Source organism: Eumetopias jubatus, unplaced genomic scaffold (assembly GCF_037043125.1).
Source record: "Eumetopias jubatus isolate StellerSeaLion01/CBP00866 unplaced genomic scaffold, mEumJub1_p1.0 scaffold_4, whole genome shotgun sequence".
NCBI lineage: Eukaryota > Metazoa > Chordata > Mammalia > Carnivora > Otariidae > Eumetopias > Eumetopias jubatus.
The window spans coordinates 103,068,509-103,087,528 of record NW_028274810.1 but is presented as its reverse complement, the minus strand read 5'-3'; the positions used below and the strand labels follow the sequence as shown (position 1 = coordinate 103,087,528).

Sequence of the window (19,020 nt, the reverse complement as noted above, 5' to 3'; positions counted from 1 at the left end):
GCTAACTTACGGCGTTCGCCGTTGTCCCCAGCAGGATCTGAGCCCCAGGTAGACAGGGATTGGGGAATGTCGTTCAGGGTTGCATCCTCCATGCCTGGCACACACGAGACGAGCAATCAAGACTGACTGGATGAATACGAGCCCCCCCCTCCCCGTAAGCGGCGATGCCCCCTGCAGGCATCATTACTGGGAGGAGGGCAGGAGTTAGGGGTATTTGTTGTGGAATCAGAGGGATGCGCTGTGACTTATTAGCTGTGTATCCCTGGGCAAGTCACGTGGCCTCTCTGAGCATCACTTCCTCCCCTGTATAACGGGAATCACGGTGGTGCCCCTCGGAAGGCTGCTATGTGGATGGAGTGAGCACTGGGCGGAAAGGGACGAGCCACAGCCAAGGTCATCACCATCATCACCATCGACACCAGGAAAGGGTCCTCAACACCTGATCAAAAGCGCTGGCTCCTAACTCCTCATCCCACACACCCCACGTCCCTCCCTGAGGTCCACAGAGGAAAGGCCGGAGTCCTGCCCGGCCAGGCTTGGCCAAGGATACGTCACGATGCCGGCCAGCAGCCAGTAGTCATGGCGCCGGTGCCAGATGTCATAGATTTTCCCCGAGGACACAGCAGCACGTTCCTCGTTCTGCCACAGTGTGTGCAGCTCTGGGAAGCCAGCCAACGGGGAAGCAGAATGAGGTGCCCCCCAGGCCCTCCCGAGGGTGGGCATAGGAGAGTCTCTTCCTCACCACCCACCATCTCCCCCCGCCCCGGAAGTTCAGTATCTCAGGGTTATCGGGAAAGGCTACAGAATGCACTTTTATCAACCACTCACTCTTTAGTATAAAGTAACCATCTGCCCAGACTCCCGGGACCCGCAAAGTGAGGAAGCCTGTGACAACAACCGCCCTCGCTCCGCCCACCGCCTCAGCCCAGTACCTGTGAAGCCCCCGTCTGCAATGTTGAACATGAACTTGAACTTCCCATTCTTGTCCTCCTTCTTCCCTTCCTCATCTTCCTCTTTGTCACCATTTTGCTGTGTGTCAAGGGGCTCCTTCTCCTCCACTTTGGTGTCATCTATGGGAGGACAGACCCATATTCATTTACCCATCTGAAAGGTGCGGCCCAGGGGCCTCTCTCTGCCAAGCACTGGGGACTGGGGACCCAAAGGCAAGTGGGAGCCATAGCTCATCATCCTCAAGGGGCTCACTGCCATGAGGGATTTTAAACAGACAAGCCAGCAGCCCCTCTCTTGTCCTGAGCAGGGAGGGTGGGCTCCAGGCCCAGGTGCAGCTCCCCCACTCAAAGAGGACCACCTGGGAACACAGGGCCGAGCAGCCTGAAAAGGGCACATTAAGTCAGAGGCCAGCAGTGCTGTCCTGGAGGGTCTGATCCGAGGATGAGCGTTCCAGAACATTCCAGCACCTATGGGTACACAAAGTCTATGACTGAGCCCCAAATACTCCAGGCCAAGCTCTGTGACCAGCTCTCCTTTCTCCTGGTGGTGGCTGGGGCCACAGGAGGGATTAGGAGAGGGGGCAGCATCTCCCCCCCGGCCGAGGGCTGGTGAGCCCAGGCTCCTGCCCACCAGCTCCAGCTAGGTGGGTGAGGGAGCAGGGGTTACGGATGGATGGTGGCGCCCATGGAAGCTGCAGGAGGCCCAACGGAGTCCAGACGGTGCCCTCAAGAGCCCATGGGACACAGGACAGAGCACACACAAGAGCCCCAAACCTGGCCTGAAATCACTGCCATCCCCTCTGCTGTGAATCAAGCTTAGCTCCAGCTTGTCCAGAATTTTCTCCTTCTCAGGAAGCACTTCTTCTGCAAGACAAAGGGTGTTTGCAGAGTAGGGAGAGGTCCGGGACAGACAAAGGGGACTCCTGGCGGGGTGGCTTTCCAACTCCATTTCACCCACACACAGAATCCCACCTATCACGTTACCGAGGAGTCCAACTGGGCCATATAGGAGGGGTCCTCGGGGAAGGCAGAGACGAGGGGCGTGGACGCCCAACACCGTTGCCTCGCCCCTTCCTTCTCACCCCCACCCCAGCAGCACCCCACCCCCAAATTCCTCAAGGAACAGTCTCGAAATCCTCCCTACCACAATGATACGCAGAGGACTCAACGTTCTGACAACATGGCAGGACTTCATTAACACAGAACCCTCTTACGAACACCCAGAAATGTCAGGCAAAATCTATCACCTTGGCAAAACACACAGTGAGCTCACAAGGAGAAAAGGAAATTGTCAGTGCCATAAAGGGAAGGGGGTGAGTGGATGCCAGGCAGAGGCCGGGGGGGCTGGGGCTGCGTCTCGACACCCAGACAGGGAGGACGAGGCTGCAAGCCCCGAAGACCAGAGAACCAGAATGCAACATCCTCCAACAGCATGACACCCTCCAACTGCTGTGCACTCAGCGAGAGACAGCTCCGTCCGATGCCTCACGGCCGAGCTGCCAGGACCATGACTGTGGAATCTAAACCGTGCCGCCCCAGCAGAGAGAGCGCCATCGAGACTGGTCCCAGACCAGCCAGACCACCAGCGAGACCACGGGGCCCAGGGCTTCTGGAAAGAGAGCAGGGACATTCCTGCTACTCAGGTGACACGGGGTTCCCATGGATAAAACAATCCCCGATAAAGATGCAGCCAACCAAATTTCAGAAACCATTTATCCATCCACCAGAGAGAGAGAGAGAGAGAGAGAGAGAGACGAGAAAGATGAGAATCCATAATAAGAGAAGTCCACAAAAAAAAAAGGGAAACTAGAAAAAGCCAGCTAAAACTTCTAGAAAGAAAATACACAATCATTAACATTTTAAACATTGTAACTGCAGAAATCTGAGATGTCCTCCAAGACTGTTGGACCCTTGGGTACAAGCGGGGGGTGGGGTGGGGCACAGGTGACCTTCTAATTTGGAGATTATCTGGGTGGGGCCTGACCTCATCACACCAGCCCTTGAAAAGCAGGGTTTTCTCCAACCAGTCACAGAAAAGAACACCAGAGATTCAAAGTATGAGGTGGATTTGGCACACAATTGCTGCCTTTAAGCCTGAAGACCAAGTGGGCAAGGAATGTGGGCAGCTTTCAGGGGCTGAGAACAACCCCCATCTCACAGCCAGAGGGAAATGGGGCCTCAGGACCCCACCCCAAGGAGCTGACGTCGGCCAACAAGAATGGGCTTGGAAGCAGATTTTTCCCCTTGAGCTGCCAGACGAGAACTCAGCCCAGCCAACGCCTTGATGTCGGTCTTTCGAGACCCTCAGCAGAGAACCCAGCCACACCAAGTCAGACTTCTGATCCACTGAACTGTAAGCTTGTAAATGGGTGTTGTTTTACGAACTGAGGTTGTAACAATTTGTTTTGCAGCCATAGAAGATAACACAAATGGGAAGTATGAAGAAACAAAACAGTATAAAGAAAACAATATAAAGAAAGAAGAGGAAGCTAGATCTAAAGATAACTCAAAAAGCCTTGCAGAGGGGCGCCTGGGTGGCTCAGTCTGTCGAGAGTCTGACTTTGGCTCAGGTCGTGATCTCAGGGTCCTGGGATCGAGCTCCGTGTCGGGTTCTGTGCTCAAAGGGGAGTCTGCTTGTTCCTCTCTCTCTGCCCCTCCCCACTGCTTGTGCACTAGCAGGCATGCGCACGCTCTCTCTCTCAAATAAATAAATAAAATCTTAAAAAAAAAAAAAAGCTGTGCAAGAGAGACAGGCAAAAAAGAAGTAAAAGACGTGAAAGGTACACCAGCCCCCTATTTGGCTAACCTTGTACCTGCTTTCTTTTCTTCATCACATTTGGAGTCTGTTGTTGAACAAAGACATATTTCTGTTTATGGCTGATCGCCTGCCTGCCCCACTAGAATACAAATTCAGTGTGAAAGCTGTGGCTATTTTGGTGTATTGCTTGTGTCCCCAGTACTCAGGATAGCACCCAACACACAGCAGGCCTTCGATACAGGTTTGCTGAATGAAGGAAGGAAGGAAGGAAGGAATCGATGAGTAGTAGGAATGCCAGGAGAAAATAAACATAGTGGGGACAAAGACAATACTCAAAGAGGGAATGACTGAGAATTTTCTCACAATCAGTGAAAGACAGAATACTTAGCTTTAAGAATCACAGTCACAAGCAAGATAAATAAAAATTTCGTTGTGGTGAAACCACACGTGACCAAACACAAACAGAATATCTTAAAAGTGGTCTTACCATGTCAGGAAAGATAGAAAAGGCAGCTTTCCCACAAAGGAGCAACAATTACCTTGAGAGCAGCCTTCTCGGCACAGTGGAAGCCAGAATACACAAGGAATACACATCTTCAAGTGCTGAGGGAAGGGGCGCCTGGGTCGCTCAGTCAGTTAAGCGTCGGACTCTTTTGATCCTGGCCCAGGTCTTGATCTCAGGGTCATGAGTTCAAGCTTGTGTTGGGCTCCACTTAAAAAAAAAAAAGTGCTGAGGGAAAACCCCTATCCTCTCTTGTGCTTTGCCAACTATTATTCAAGAGTAAAGGGAAAAATAACACACAATGAGAGAATTTTCCACACACAGAAATTTGCTGAAAGCACCATTAAAGGGTGTACTTTAGGAAGAAAGACACTTTAGGAAGCAATGATGAACAAGGAAGCAAACACAAAACTGCTAAGAATGGTAAGATCTAAATAAGGATTAAGGATTTTGAAATAGGCACCATAACAAATTTGGGAAATGAAAACAAGTTGAAACTAAACACATGGAAGATGGAAAGGGAGTGGAGCTACGCACAGCCCTTCTCTTATTCAAGAGGGATACATGTTAAAAGCTTAAGAGTATAAAATAGGATTGACTATAAACTTTCCAAAGGAGTTAAGGGGGAAAAGGGAAATATAAAGAAAGTCTGATCAATCCAAGAGCCAGCAGGAAAGGAGGAAAAAGAAGGCAAGGGTAATATAAAGCACAGAATAAGAGAGTAGAAATACATCCAAATATCTAGCTATTACAATAAATGTAAAGAGATCAAACATGCCAGCTAAAAGATAGAGATTCTGTGATTGGACTTAAGATAACAAGTCCCGCTATACACTGTTTATAAGACATATACTGAAAATGTAATTACACAGATTACAAGTAAAGGAATGAGTATCGACTATACTTCAATTAAAAAAAATGTTTTAAAGTAAAGGAATGGAAGAAATGCTTGCGGATCATATATCTGATATGGAACATGTATCTATAAAGAACTCCTACAACTCAGTATTAAAAGACAAATAACCCAATTAAAAAATGGGCAAAGGACCTGAAAAGACATTTCTCCAACAGAGATATACAAATGGCACACGAAAAGAAACTCAACATCTTTATGCATAAGGGAAATACAAATCAAAACCATTTGAGATACCCCTTCCCACTCAGTAGGATGACTATAATCAAAAGACAAATGTTGTCAGAGTCACCTGAGTGGTTCAGTCGGTTGAGCGTCTGACTCTTGATTTTGACGCAGGTCATGATCTCAGAGTCATGCTCAGCAGGGGGTCTGCTTGGGATTTTCTCTCCCTCTTCCTCTGCCCCGCCTTGTGCTCACTCTCTCCCAAATAAATCTTTTTTTTAAGGTTTTATTTATTTATTTGACACAGAGAGACACAGCTAGAGAGGGAACACAAGCAGGGGGAGTGGGAGAGGGAGAAGCAGGCTCCCCACTGAGCAGGAAGCCCACCTGTGGGGCTCAGTCCCAGGACCCTGGGATCATGACCTGAGCCAAAAGCAGACGCTTAAGGACTGAGCCACCCAGGTGCCCCTCAAATAAATAAATCTTAAAAAAAAAAAAAGACAAGCATTGTCAAAGACACGGACAAATCAGAATCCTCGTACATTGCTGATGGGAATGTAAAACAGTGCAACCACTGGAGCAAACAATCTGGCAGTTCCTCAAAATAGTAAACATAGAGTTATCATACAGTCCAGCAGCTTCACTCCTAGGTAGATACCCAACAGAACTGAAACCTATATCCACACAAAAAAACAGGACATAAATGTTCACAGCAGTCGAAAATTAAAAACAACCCAAATGTCCATCAACGATGGCTGGATAAATACAATGCAGTATATTTATACAAAGGATAAAGGGATGAAGCACTGGTCCATGCCACAAGATGGATGAACCTGGAAAACATTATGCTAAGTGAAAGAAGCCAGACACAAAAGGGCATCTATTTTATGATTCCATTTACATGAAATGTCCAGAACACACAAATCCATAGAGACAGAAAGTAATGAGTGCTGGCTGGGGTGGAGAGGAAGAAATGGGTAATAAATGCTAATGGACATGAGATTTCTTTTTGGAGTGATGGAAATATTCTAAAATTATCTGTGCTGATGTTTGCACAACTCTGCGAATATACTAAAAATCTCCAACTTGTACACTTTAAATGGGTGAACTGTGGGGCGCCTGAGTGGCTCATTCGGTTGAGCATCTGACTCTTGATTTTGGCTCAGGTCATGGTCTCAGGGTCCTGGGATCGAGCCCTGAACTGGGCTCTGCGCTCAGCGAGGAGTCTGCTTGTCCCTCTGCTCCTGCCCCTCCTCCCCCTGCTCACACTTGCGCCCGCTCTCTCTCTCTCTCAAATAAACAAATTAAACCTTTAAAAATAAATAAATAAAATAAAATAAATGAACTGTATCCTGTGTGATTATATCACAACAAAGTGTTTGTATGTACATGTATTTTTTAAGTAAAAAGACAGAAAAACATAAACCAAATATATACTTCACAAGTAAGATCCATCCAAATCAGCCTAAATAAACCTTAAAGCAAAAAATATCAGGAGGAATAAAAGGGTCATTATAGAAGAGGCACACTTCACCAGAAAAATATAAAAAACCTAAACCAATATGCACCTAACAACCCAGTCTCAAATGATGTGAGGCACACTCTGGCCTTACAAAGAGAAAGACACCGATCCCCAGTCATAGTGAGAGATCCTAACATAAATCTCTCAGATATGACAGATCAAAGCAAACCAAAAATGAGTAAGGATATAAGAAACTTGAACAAAATAATGATCTAATACGTGTATTTAGAACCTCACAACTCGGCAATTCAGAAAATAAGCATTCTTTCCAAGCACACACGACCATTTACAAAATCATACCATATTACATGATACAAAATCATACCATATTACAAAACCATATAATGATCTAACACGTGTATTTAGAACCTCACAACTCGGCAATTCAGAAAATAAGCATTCTTTCCAAGCACACACGACCATTTACAAAATCATACCATATTACATGATACAAAATCATACCATATTACAAAACCATATTATGCCGGGAAGCAGGTTTCATTGACATCATGTAGAAACGGTATCATACAGACTCATGTGCCCCAACCACGGTGCAACAGAGTTAGAATTCACTAACAAAAAGACAGCCCAATAACCCCCGAACTCTGCATCGCAGGAAAAGTTGAAATCCACTGTAGAGACCTGAGCCCATGGCTCTCTCCTCAGCCTGAGGATCCCATTGCACTAGGACAGAGCCTGCCACCCAGCCAGGGAGAGAGGGAGGGGAACACAGCCTGGCCGCCCTCCTCTGACCCAGGGCTGCTGAGGCCAGAGGCTACGTTGGGGGTGGTGACCGCGGGAAGCCGCACCTTTCGGCAGCTGCTCTGGGGATGGCGGGGCCTTCTCGGTCTCCTCCAGCCGCTCCTTGCCATCTGCGCTCTCATGCTTGTCCTCGCCCTCCACCCTGTCCAGGGAAGTTGGCAGGGCCTGGGGAAGACAGGCTGAGTAGGGATGCTGCGGGGCTTGGGGCCTCAGCAGCGTGGAGGGCACAGGACGGGCACTGGGCACCAGGAACTCTCCTGTACCCCGTCTGTGCTCCCAACCGGCTCCCCCAGGCCAAAAGGCCCAAGCACGGTGCCAGGAGGCCTGGTTTCTAGCTGCCCAACCAAGGGCTGAGAGGGTTTCCAGACCCAACCCCCAACCCACACCCGCCCCCCCCACCGCCCCACCAGGGGCCCAGACAACAGCACCTTCCATACCTGGATTTCTGGGGGCTTCTTCGGCTTCTGAACCCCCAGCTCCTTCTCATCCATGTAGCCCAGCTGGGCTTCCATTTTGTCTGGAAGATCAAAGGACAGAGGTGAGGTAGGTGGGCTGGGGCAGGCAGGGGGTGAAGGGCAGGAAGTGGGGGTGCCAGGTGGCTCCATTTGGGCCAGGCACCTCCAGGAGAAGGACAGGTGAACCAGGTGAGCCAGAGACCCCAGGCTAAGCCTGCAGACATGGGGATCCTCGGAGGACCTTGGGCCCAGTGAGGCCAAAGCCACAGGCTGATGGGACAGGGCTGCCCACAGCAGGCCCCCCCCCATCTAAAAGCAATAGGTGAGGTGAGTGGAGGCAGGCCTAGGAGCCAGGACAGCTGGATGTGGTTCCCGCTTTCTGGCTGGCTGACAAGCCGTGTGCCTTCCCTTACTGACCTTCCCTTACTCAACACACTGCCGAGTGCTGGTGACTCTCGCCCTGGGAGGTGGGCCCTAGCCTGTCCCACATCATGGATGAGAAAACGGGGCTCACAGAGGGCCAGGAAGCAAACCCAGGCCTGTCCGCTCCCAAGGGCACACTTGTGCCCAGAAGCAGCAGGTATGTCCTTGGAGGCAAAGGCTCCCCGGACTTCACGTGTCACCTGGGCATCGGTAGGTCAGCGCCAGGCCTGCGAGGAAGAAGATGCTTTGCCCAAATAAATGCATGGATCACCAAAAAGATACTCAGACAAATAACCCATCAAAGAAGAGCAAAGGATCTGAAAAGACATTTTGCCAAAAGAGATACAACAGGTGGCCCAGAAGCACATGAAGAGACTCTCAACATCTTCAGCCGTCAGAAGGACACAAATCGAGATCTCGGGGAGACACCATTTCACACCCGCTAGGATGGCTACAAGGAGAAAGTCAGACACTAAATAAACACTCGGTGAAGATGTGGGGAACCGGAACCGTCATATGTGGCTGGGGAGAATGTAAGAAAGACGACGTGGCCTCTGCGGAAAAATCCGGCAGTTCCTCAACACGTTCCGCCCTGTGACCCAGCAACGCCGTTCCCAGCTACACACCCGAGAGAAACGCAGCGAAGAAATGTGTCCTCGCTTGAACATGGACGTTCACGGCCATGCACCACTCGCAGCATCCCTCACATTTTTCACACTGGCCAAAAAGTAGAAACAACCCCAAATCCATCAGCTAACAAATGAATAAACAAAAACATGGCTCGTCCATACAACGGAATAGTATTCGGCCACAAAAAGGACTGAAGCAACAACCCACCCTACAACGTGGACAAACCTCGGAAACACGCTAGAGAACGAAGCCAGACACAGGAGGTCACACAGGACATAGTTCCATCCACCTGAAAGGTCCAGAACAGGCGAACCCACAGACACACAGTAGATTCGTGGCCGCCAGGGGCCGGGCGGGGAAAGGAACAAGAAGTGACTGCTAACAGGTACAAGCTTTTCTCCGGGTGATGAAAATCTTCTAGCATTAGAGGTGATTCATCCCCGTGAATATACTGGTAACTCCTGAACAGTAAGGTTTTTAAAGACTGAGTGTTGTGATATGTGAATAGCCGTTAAAAAGAAAAAGTCTGAGCAGAGCAACATTTCTGCAGGCAGAAGCTTGTGGGCGGAAGGGAGGCTGTCTGTCATGGGTTGTGCGGAGGACCCGGGCTCTCCGGGGACCTTGCCACCAACCCCCCGTGACCCAGGCGCCCTCCCTTGCTCATCGGAGCCCAGACCTGGCAGGCCCAGTGGGGTCGGCAGGAGGTGGGCAGGGCTGGCGGGCACTGGCGTGTTGGGGTCCGAGGAGATGACCTCGCTTGGCTTCTTGCCCTCGGGCCCCTCGGGGATCAAGTCCGGGGTGCTGTACTTCCCGTTAACGTGCTCAAACTCCTGAACCTGGGGCGGGAGGCAGGGAAGGAGAGAGGGAGGTGGTCTCAGCTCAGACCTAAGGGCCTCAGGGCGGTCGGTGGGACTGGGGGTGTCCCAGGCTCGGGATGAATGCCACCTCCCCCCAAGGCTGGCTGAGCCAAATGCACTTCTAACCACAAACCGCTGTGCCAAGCCCCACCCCCCACCCCCACCCTCCCCACCCAGACAGGTCTTCAGAGTGGTCCCTCTAGCCTGACTCAGTGTCCTGAGCCAGGCACTTGCCCTCTGCCCGCTGACCCCCAGGGGGCACACGAGGGCCATGGGGGGCCACCAGGAAAGGCCCAGGCAAGGCTTACTCACCCACCTTCTTCCTAACTAGTGACATGACCCCGATGCGGGTGAGCACGTGCTGCCTCGAGAGGCCCTCACGGGGCACGCCGTCCGCGAAGGTCTCCGCGCCATCAGCCCCCGGCTCACACAGGTGCCGCATGAAGAGGGACACATAGGCTCTGGGGTGGGGGTTACTGGGGCTCAGGGAGTGGGGGGCCAGCAAGGACCCTCTGAGAGGGCTGGCAGGACCCCCAGCAAACCCCCTGGCTGGAACCGTCATCCCTCCCCTGCCTCCCAGCCAGGCCTGCTGGGTCAGGCCCCCAGCGAAGGACAGAGGGGGCCTCCCCTGGGAAGGGAACCTCCTAGGACAGCCCTTGCCCTGGATCTGGTCTAGCAGAGGTGGCTGGTCTGTGTCTTCTACAAATGAGCCCTGCCCGGTCCTGGACCCCAGCCACCAGAAGCCCAGACAACAGTGAATCCTCCAGACAAGAAGCCCAGGGCGAGAGCACAAACGAGGCCCGTTGCGCAGTCTCGCCCAGTGGAGCCTGCCCCACTCTGTGGTGAGCAGCTACACCCTGGGCCACCACCTCAGCCCCTTTACCTAAATTCCTTCTCGCTCTTCCCTCGAAGGTCCCGCACCAGCCAGTGGGAGTTGAAGGCGTCCTGGGGGGGCATGCCCCAGCGCATGATGGCGTTCAGAAAGGCCTTCCGCTGCCGGGCGTTGAAGCCCAGCACCTGTGTGAGCAGGGAGTGGGGTGGGGGGGGCAGAGAATTCAGGGATGGGGAGAAAGGCATATGGAGGGGAGGAGGCGGGGAGGAGCACAGAGAAGGCAGGAGCCTCCAGCTAGGGCAGGACCCAGAGGGCAGAGCCCAGACCCAGAGTCTGTCCTGGCCTCACCTCTACACAGCTGTGACCCTGGGCAAGCCCCTCACCCTCCTGCCTCCACCCCTGCTCCATACCCCAGAGGTGTAGCAGGGGCGAGCTCTATGCTCTGAGGTGGGGGCAGGGGAGCTGGGGAAGGGGTGTGCAGGCGGGCCCCACCTCGATATTGCCACCCACACGGGCGAGGAGAGGTGGCAGGGGCTTGTCCCTGTCGCTCTTCAGCTGCCTCCTGGATTGTCGCCGTCCACCTGGGAAGTAACCCCACCACAACTCCTCACTGGAGCCCGGGGTGTCCTGACCCCCCACCCTATCCACCAACTCACCCCAGGACAGCAGGATCCCTCAGGACATCCCCCAAAGGATGGACAACTGTCCTGATGATCCCGGGAGACCCCAGGCCGACCGTCAGCCCCCTGACAGAGGTCTGGGCCCCAGGCCAGGGTCACCAGCCACGAGACTCACTCTGCCCTTCGGGCCTTTCCTCAAAGTCCTCGTCCTCATCCTCGGAGCCGATGGAATATTCGGACTGGTTATCCGAGAGCTCGTCCTGCCACTCTGGGAGGGGCCGCGTGGAAAGGCAGAGAGTGAGGCTCCAGAACACCCAGGGCTATGCCGAGCCCCTAAACCCTAGCCCAGGAGGGAGTGACAACGAAAAGAGCCCCAGCGGAAGCTTCCTGTGAGCTCGCCGAATCCCACCGGCCCTGCACTACATCCTAAGATACCGTACCACGATCATCCCTCTTTCACAGATGGGGAAACTGAGGCTTGCCCAAGGTCAGAAGTCCCCGGACCACCAACCATCTAGCTCCCCCAGATGCCCAACAGCCCACACTTGCTCCAAGCCCCCTTTCTCCAGGAAGCCCCCCCCCCCTCGCTACTTTCCAGTGCCTGTGGGCGGGTGCTGCGGGGGCCACGCACCCTGGTCCTCCTGGGAGGCGTCGTTGTAGTTGACCTGCTTGCGGATGCGCTTGCCCTTGCCCAGATTGCGGGCCAGGTCCTCCTGCTGCTGCTCGTAGTGGTGCCGCAGCAGCTTCTCCCAGTAGTCGGGGTCCACGTTCTCCTCCTGCTTGATGATCTCCCTCTCCACCTCCTCCTGGAGACACAGGCGCGGGGACCCCATGACGGCAGGACCCGCAGGCACAGGCCCCGGGGGCCCTGGGGTGGGGCCAACAGTGGGCACCGCTGCCTCCTGGGAGCCTCACGCTGCCTCCACCTCACCTTAGCCTCTAGGAGCTCAAGGCTGAACCAGAAAACCTGCCTACTCCAGGAAGCCACCTTGATCACCCCAGCCCCAGAGGGTCTTCATCCTGCCCCTATCACAGTCGTTCATTCATTCATTCGTTCGTTTGTTCGTTCATTCGCTCACGCCACAAGTATTTCCTGGCCTTGTGCCAGGCATTGGGGTACAGAATTGAGTAAGCCCCACCCCTGCCGTCAGGAGGCTCCGGTTTCCTGAATGATAATTAGCACCCAGGATCTGCGTGGAGGGCGGTGGGACTGAAGGGTGGAGAGGCCGATCCGGAAAGACCCAAGGCCTGACCTCCGGAGTGAAAGTTTGCCGGGGGGGGGGGGGGGTGCGGGGGGAGATGGGCGGGGCCGCGGCGGGGGCGGGGCCGCGGCGGGGGCGGGCTTACCACGCCGTCCTCCTCGCGCACCACGTACTGCGCCACCTTGAAGGAGCTCAGGTACTCGTTCATATTCTGCAGCTCCGTGTCGTCCGTGGCGTCCTGGTTTCGGTCCAGCAGCTTGGAGATGGCCGCATCGTCATAGTGGATCACACTGCTGTCCTCCACGTCCTTGTTGTCGCCTGGGGCAGACAGGGTGCGGAGTGAAGGGACAGCCTCCCGACCCTGGCCCTTCCCAGCCCCTAGCAGGGGCTGCAGCAGAGGAGCATGGTGACCAGAGAGGGGAACCTGCCCACCCGACAGTCCGCGGCTCCCCAAGTGAGGGGCCGGTGGGGGCGGGCAGGCGAGCGCGACCAAACGCAGGAAGGGCGGAGCGGGGTTCCTCTCCAGGAACAGCCACTGGAAGCACAGGAGGAGCTGGGAGCTAGGCTGAGTGAGCCCCTACCTGGCGGGGTGCTGCCATGCTTCTTCTTGGCGCTGGCAGCTAGGGCTCCCCCTTTGGAGGACTGGACATCAGGGATGGGCGTGACCGGCCTCTGGCCCTGAGACATCATGCCTGTAGAACAGAGTCAGAGGGACTGCAGGGCTAGGGGGCAGTGCCCAGAGAGGCTGCCCTGGCCAGGAAACAGGGAGCAGAGGAGAGAGGCAGCCTGTGGGCCCCGCGCAGGCCCTGGGATGGGTGTGTCTGGAGCAGCCCCCACCCCCTAGCCACCCTGGACACCCACCCTCCACGTCGTCCTTGAAGAGCTCCTCTGTGCCGAACTTGAGGATGTCGTCCAGCTCCTGCTTCGTCATGGAGCCGGACTTGGAGCCGAGGCCGGGCCGCACCACCAGGTGGGTGAGCATCATCTTGCGCTTGGCCACCTGTGTGATGCGCTCCTCCACCGAGGCCCGAGTCACGAAGCGGTAGATCATCACCTTCTTGTTCTGTCCAATGCGGTGGGCGCGGCTGAAGGCCTGGGGGCAAGGGGCAGCTCAGTGCTCAGGGCTCAGCCAAGGGCTGGGGGGGGGCAGGGTCGGGCATGGGCATGTTCTGTGTGGAACGAGCTGTGTGACCCCATGGAAACGCACACGCGTCAGGCCAGCTATTCTCCCTTCCCGACTGTGGGTAGTCTCGTGTGGGCCTGGGTGCCTGCACGGGTGGAGCTGGGCATGGCTGCGGGTGGGCAGGGGCCAGTGTGCTGGATGTGTCGAAGCCATATGGGGCTCAGATGGCAGTCTTGGGGAGATGGGGTGAGTGGGCCGCTGATGGGACTGCACAGCCACCTCGGGAGGGCAGCAAGGCCCGGAAGCTGCCCGGGGCTGTGTGCATTAGGTGTCTGCGTGATGTGACCGTAGTGTGTTTCTATCTATGCGGGTGACTGTGCATGGGTGCACATGTGTGCATGAGAAATGAGTGTGTGTGTGTGTGTGTGTGTGTGTGTGTGTCCATCCATCCCCGCCCCGGGTGGGGTGACCAGGCGACAACAGTGTGTGTCTTTACTCCCACAACCCCTACCCCCTAAGCCCTCCCACCCTTCCTCACCAGCCCCTTTTGCCCCCTCCACCTCATCTCCCACAGGCTTCTTCCCCCACTCTATTTCCCTTGCTTCCTCCCAAACTGGCTCCCTCTCGGTCCCAGGACCCTCTCCTCCTGCCTCCTTCCATGGCCTTGGTCCTAAGAGTGATGGGACAGACCAGGGGTTACCAGGCACACAGACTGTCGTGAGTCCTTGGACACCTTGCCTGTCCTCTCTGGGCGCTTCCTCTTTTGTACAATGAGGGAGCTGGAGGGACGGGGCGAAGCCTCCACTCACCCCCCACCCCCCGGGCCCCTCTTGGGGCCGGGATTCCCTGAGACACAGTCTGAGGGGGAGGGATGGAAAGCCCACAGAACCAGGGGTGGCAAGGGGCTGAGAGGGTTGTGGTGTCAAGGCCACAGACCTGGATGTCATTGTGTGGATTCCAGTCCGAGTCGTAGATGATGACGGTGTCTGCTGTGGCCAGGTTGATGCCCAGGCCCCCCGCCCGGGTCGAGAGAAGGAAGCAGAACTGCTGCGCCCCAGGGGCTGAGGAAGAGAGGCAGGTGCCCAGTGGGGTCAGAGCAGAGAGGGAGGGGACAGGGCAGCAGAGAGCGGCGGGGGAGAGGTTCCGAGAGGGAAGGGGGTGCTGGGGACCGTGACCCTTCATGGACAGCAACAGCCCCAGCTGTGTTCAGGGAAGCTGGAGGAGGCCGGGAGCCCAGGGTGGGCGCAGAGCAGCCCACTCGAGCCCCACTTAGCCCCCAGCTGTGCTCTGAGCCCTGACCCAACAGGAGGGAGCCAGAGTGGGAAGGAAGTGGATTTTCAAAGCCCAGATGGGCAAAGAATAAACTACAAATAGCCCGCAAATATGGGCAGAGGCGCTAATAAGGGTCAGCCCCGGAGAGCTCAGTCCTTCGTGCCCTCCCGGCTTTGCCTAGCCCATGAGGCTGTCAGTGTGGCCAGGGGACACTCGGGGTCACAGCTCCAGGGCCCCAGCGACCCTGCTGGGCAGTCCCCACTGTCACAGGACAGCTGGTTCTCAGGCCCTTCATATGGGACCTGGGACTGCCCTGCACGCCCACAAGAGCTGCAAAACAGGTTCCCAGTCCTCCCAGTGCCTCGGCCACTCCCACTTCCATCTAGATCCTGGAACCCTGTACTCGCTCTACCTCCAACACCAGTGGACAATGGGAATCGCTCCTTTGGGCATCTGGGCCGTGGGGCCCCAGGTGGAGGCGTCCATCCTGCACTGCTCCTAACTGCGGGTTTACCTGGTGTCAGCATCCGAAGCCCGCAGGGGTCAACCACACCCACAGCGCCAGCTTCATTTAGTAATAGAGGTGGTACTTTCCTCCCTATCTGCCCTTCTCCTTGTCCAGTTCTCAGTTCTGAACAGGTGTTACCTCCTGGGCCCCTCAGCACCCCAGCTGGCCCCCGGAGGTTCCATGGGATTAACCCCTTTGAGCATTTAAAACCAAGGGTGAGCTGTTAGGACCTGAGGACTGGTCTGCTTTCTTCAGCCACTTGAGGGGAAGCTAATCTGAACATACATTTGGGGGGCCTGGCTAAGATCTTAGCCTGGGAGAAAAGGCAGACATGGGGTCCCCATCAAGAACCCCCCCGGGTGAGGCAGGGGTACCATTGAATCTGTCGATCGCCTCTTGTCGGAGGCCCCCAGTGATGCCACCATCAATCCGCTCATACTTGTAGCCCTCATACTCCAGGAAGTCCTCCAGAAGGTCCAGCATCTTGGTCATCTGCAGGGGACATGGTATGCCTGAGGGGCTGCCACAGAGCAAGGAACCCCATGGGGCCATGGGCAGGGACCCCATGACAGCTGGGGGAAGACAGAGCCGCCTGCTGAATGGGGAGATAGGTGAGACCCAGGCAGACCTGACGGGGCTCTCTGGAGAGCAATGCAGCCTCCAACCTCGACCCCCGGGGCCACAGCATCCCCCACGCCGGCCCCACAGCCATCTGCCTAAAACACAGCTCTAAGCATGAGCCTCCCTGCTCTCACCTCACAGAAGAAAGTTCCAGCTCCTCGCCCTGGCTTTCCAGGCTGGCAGGACTATTTCTCAGTGCTTCCCCCATACCACCCCAAATTACCTGGACTCTCCTCCTGGAATGCCCACCCCTTTACTGCCTAGGGAACTCAAACAGCACCTCTTCTGGGAAATCTTCCCTGATTTCGCCTCTCCTTATAAGAAGAGGAAGACAGGGGCACCTGGGAGGCTCAGCTGTTAAGCATCTGCCTTTGGCTCAGGTCATGGTCCCAGGGTCCTGGGATCGAGCCCCGCATTGGGCTCCTTGCTCCACAGGAAGCCTGCTTCTCCCTCTCCCACTCCCCCTGCTTGTGTTCCCTCTCTCACTGTGTCTCTCTCTGTCAAATAAATAAATAAGATCTTAAAAAAAAAAAGAGGAAGGCAGTCCCTTCGGGGCTCCCATACCCCTGTGTACCTCCCTTCATTCTTGAGAGATAGTTCAGCTGGATATAAAACGATCTAGTCCCACAGGGTACTGGAGATTTTGCAGTTGTCCCCTGCCCCCTACTGTTGCTGATGAGACGTCTGAGGACAGTCTGATCATCATTCCTCATAGGTACTGAGTCTGAAGTGCTGACTTCCCTGTGATGTGTCTGGGGACCTGTTTGCTTGGATTTATCTATCTCGCTTGGTACTCCAGAGTGCACTTGAGATCTGAGACCTCGTGTCTTTCCCCAGGTCTGCAACCTCACAGAGTCCAGCTTCATCACCGTTTTCTCTACTTCTACGGCTCATGTCAGAGGATTACCGGAGCCTCCCAAGGGGTCCTCCAGGCAATTTATCATTTCTAAGCTCCATCTCTCTCTGCTGCATTCTGGGGAGATCCCTCAGAGCCAGGTCCATTCATCAGCATTGTCTTCACCAGGGTTGAGAGTTTATCCAATCTTTTGAAATGTTTTATTTCAGTTCCAGGCAGATTTTCCTATCCAATTCTCGTTTCATTTCCTCCTGCTTGTACTTAACTGATTTCTTCTTGATTGATGGGTGTTACTCCATTAATTTTGAGGATCCTAAACATGTTTGTCTGAAGTCTTTTTCAGGCTATTCTATTATTCTTTTCACTCAGATTCTACCTACTGTTTTGTGGGATGTCTTTTCAACATCAGTTTTGGAGATGGGGTTTGTCGGCTCCTTTTGGATGGGAGGGCTCTGTCTCTGGAACTTTCCCTCTGTGCACATTTCTAGTTGTGCAGTTCCTTCTGTTTGGTCTCTTGAGGCCTCAGCCCAGAATCCTGTCTTATGTCGGCAGGGGGTTGGGGGGATTGTGGATCCAATCTCCAGGCCAGTCCACAGTCCCAGGCTCGTTCAGCTTTCCCCAAATCCCTTGGCCTCCCACGGGCCCATGATGGGATCGGGGCCTGCAGGCAGGAGCAGCTGTTCCCACTTTAGTACACAGAGGAGACACATCCTACTCTGTGGCTCTGAGCAAGGGGCCTGGCTCAGTCCCACCACACGGAAGCATTTTTACCACCAGTCCCCCACAGGAACACTGCTGTGACTTCCATCACAGAGATGCCCGCAGAACTAAATAACTGTGTCTTTACCTCCATCTCCCACACCGGACTCTGAGTGTCTCAAGGACAAGGACCGGCCCCGTGCCTAGCACAGAGCCTGACGGAGAACAGATACAGCCAGAGGGAGGAAGGAACGACGACACAGACCAGATGACCCCCAAGGCTGCACAGCACGCCTCTGACCACCCACGAGGCAATGCTGTGAGTGCTGGAGAGGGCCTCCTGGCGCTGCGCCCATGCGGGCTCCTCCCAAGCCAGCCCCGGGGCCCCTCTGTGGGAAGTCAGGCTGCCAGGGCACTGAGGGTTGTGCTCCCAGCTGGCAGGGGTGCCCTCTGCAGGGTGCGGGGTGGAGGCTGGGGGAGGCAGAGGTCGGCCAGCCACCCAGGGCCAGCTCACCTGGGAGAAGATGAGCACACGGTGCCCTTCGTCCCGCAGCTTCTTGAGCATCTTCTGCAGAAGCATGAGCTTGCCTGAAGACTTGACCAGGGAGCTGCCATCATAGGAGCCATTGGGCAAGACAGGGGCCTCCTGTAGACACAGCAGAAGTTGGAGCACTGGGGGGCTTCCCCTCTCCCCTCTGGCTCTGCACCAAAGAGGCCCACAGGGATGGACAGAGGCCCAGTAACGGGCTGAGCACAAAGCCCGAGCCCGGGTCAGGCCAGGCTCAGCAGAGGCGGACGGGCCTCGCGTCTCACGGGCCCCTCCCCAGCACAGCGTTCCCAGGCAGAGCCAGACTGGTCGGCCCACCCTCAGTCTCCCCCTGCTGGCACTCCACCAAGGCACCGGGGACATCAGCGAACAGGCGGATGACAGAGTCTTAAGCTAAGCCGGCCTTCCCAGAAGGAATTATGCCTCGTCTCTGGGGTCACTGGAGGGCGCATCCTGGCCAGGCCAGCCCCTGAACCCCAGCTGGGCAGGATGTCAGTCCAAAGGCCCCTGCTGTGCCAGAGTGGCGAGAGCCATCTGGGGTGGCCTCAAGGGCAGATCACCCACAGCACGGCCCCCTGCGCCTCACTCTGCTGTCCGGGGGGAGGGCGTATCCCCTGTGGAGGGTTTCAGCGAGAACCGGAATAGTAGTGTGGGTGGTGACAAGAACAGCAGCGCCAGGCTCTCTGCGAGGGCACACTTCACGTGCACCTCCGCATCTCACCCTCTCAGGCGGATGCTACTGTCCCATTTTAGAGAGGAAAAAGCTGAGGCTCAGAGAAGGACCACTGGCTTTTCTGAGACCA

At 55.2% G+C, this 19,020-nt stretch overlaps 1 protein-coding gene across 1 annotated transcript in view; it reads right to left on the bottom strand.

The window, feature by feature from the left end:
- Nucleotides 1–19,020, bottom strand: part of CHD5 (chromodomain helicase DNA binding protein 5) — a 56,462-nt gene that overhangs the window by 4,151 nt on the left and 33,291 nt on the right. Inside the window, exons 20-36 of the mRNA XM_088022631.1 lie at nucleotides 18,185–18,316; nucleotides 15,869–15,986; nucleotides 14,651–14,775; nucleotides 13,453–13,684; nucleotides 13,173–13,283; nucleotides 12,737–12,909; nucleotides 12,021–12,195; nucleotides 11,565–11,657; nucleotides 11,262–11,350; nucleotides 10,821–10,954; nucleotides 10,254–10,398; nucleotides 9,757–9,916; nucleotides 8,010–8,089; nucleotides 7,620–7,737; nucleotides 1,725–1,814; nucleotides 933–1,070; nucleotides 551–659 (exon numbers count right to left, since the gene is read on the bottom strand). Coding sequence (XP_087878757.1) covers nucleotides 551–659; nucleotides 933–1,070; nucleotides 1,725–1,814; nucleotides 7,620–7,737; nucleotides 8,010–8,089; nucleotides 9,757–9,916; nucleotides 10,254–10,398; nucleotides 10,821–10,954; nucleotides 11,262–11,350; nucleotides 11,565–11,657; nucleotides 12,021–12,195; nucleotides 12,737–12,909; nucleotides 13,173–13,283; nucleotides 13,453–13,684; nucleotides 14,651–14,775; nucleotides 15,869–15,986; nucleotides 18,185–18,316 — 2,222 coding nt within the window. The remainder of the gene's footprint in view (nucleotides 1–550; nucleotides 660–932; nucleotides 1,071–1,724; nucleotides 1,815–7,619; nucleotides 7,738–8,009; nucleotides 8,090–9,756; nucleotides 9,917–10,253; nucleotides 10,399–10,820; nucleotides 10,955–11,261; nucleotides 11,351–11,564; nucleotides 11,658–12,020; nucleotides 12,196–12,736; nucleotides 12,910–13,172; nucleotides 13,284–13,452; nucleotides 13,685–14,650; nucleotides 14,776–15,868; nucleotides 15,987–18,184; nucleotides 18,317–19,020) is intronic.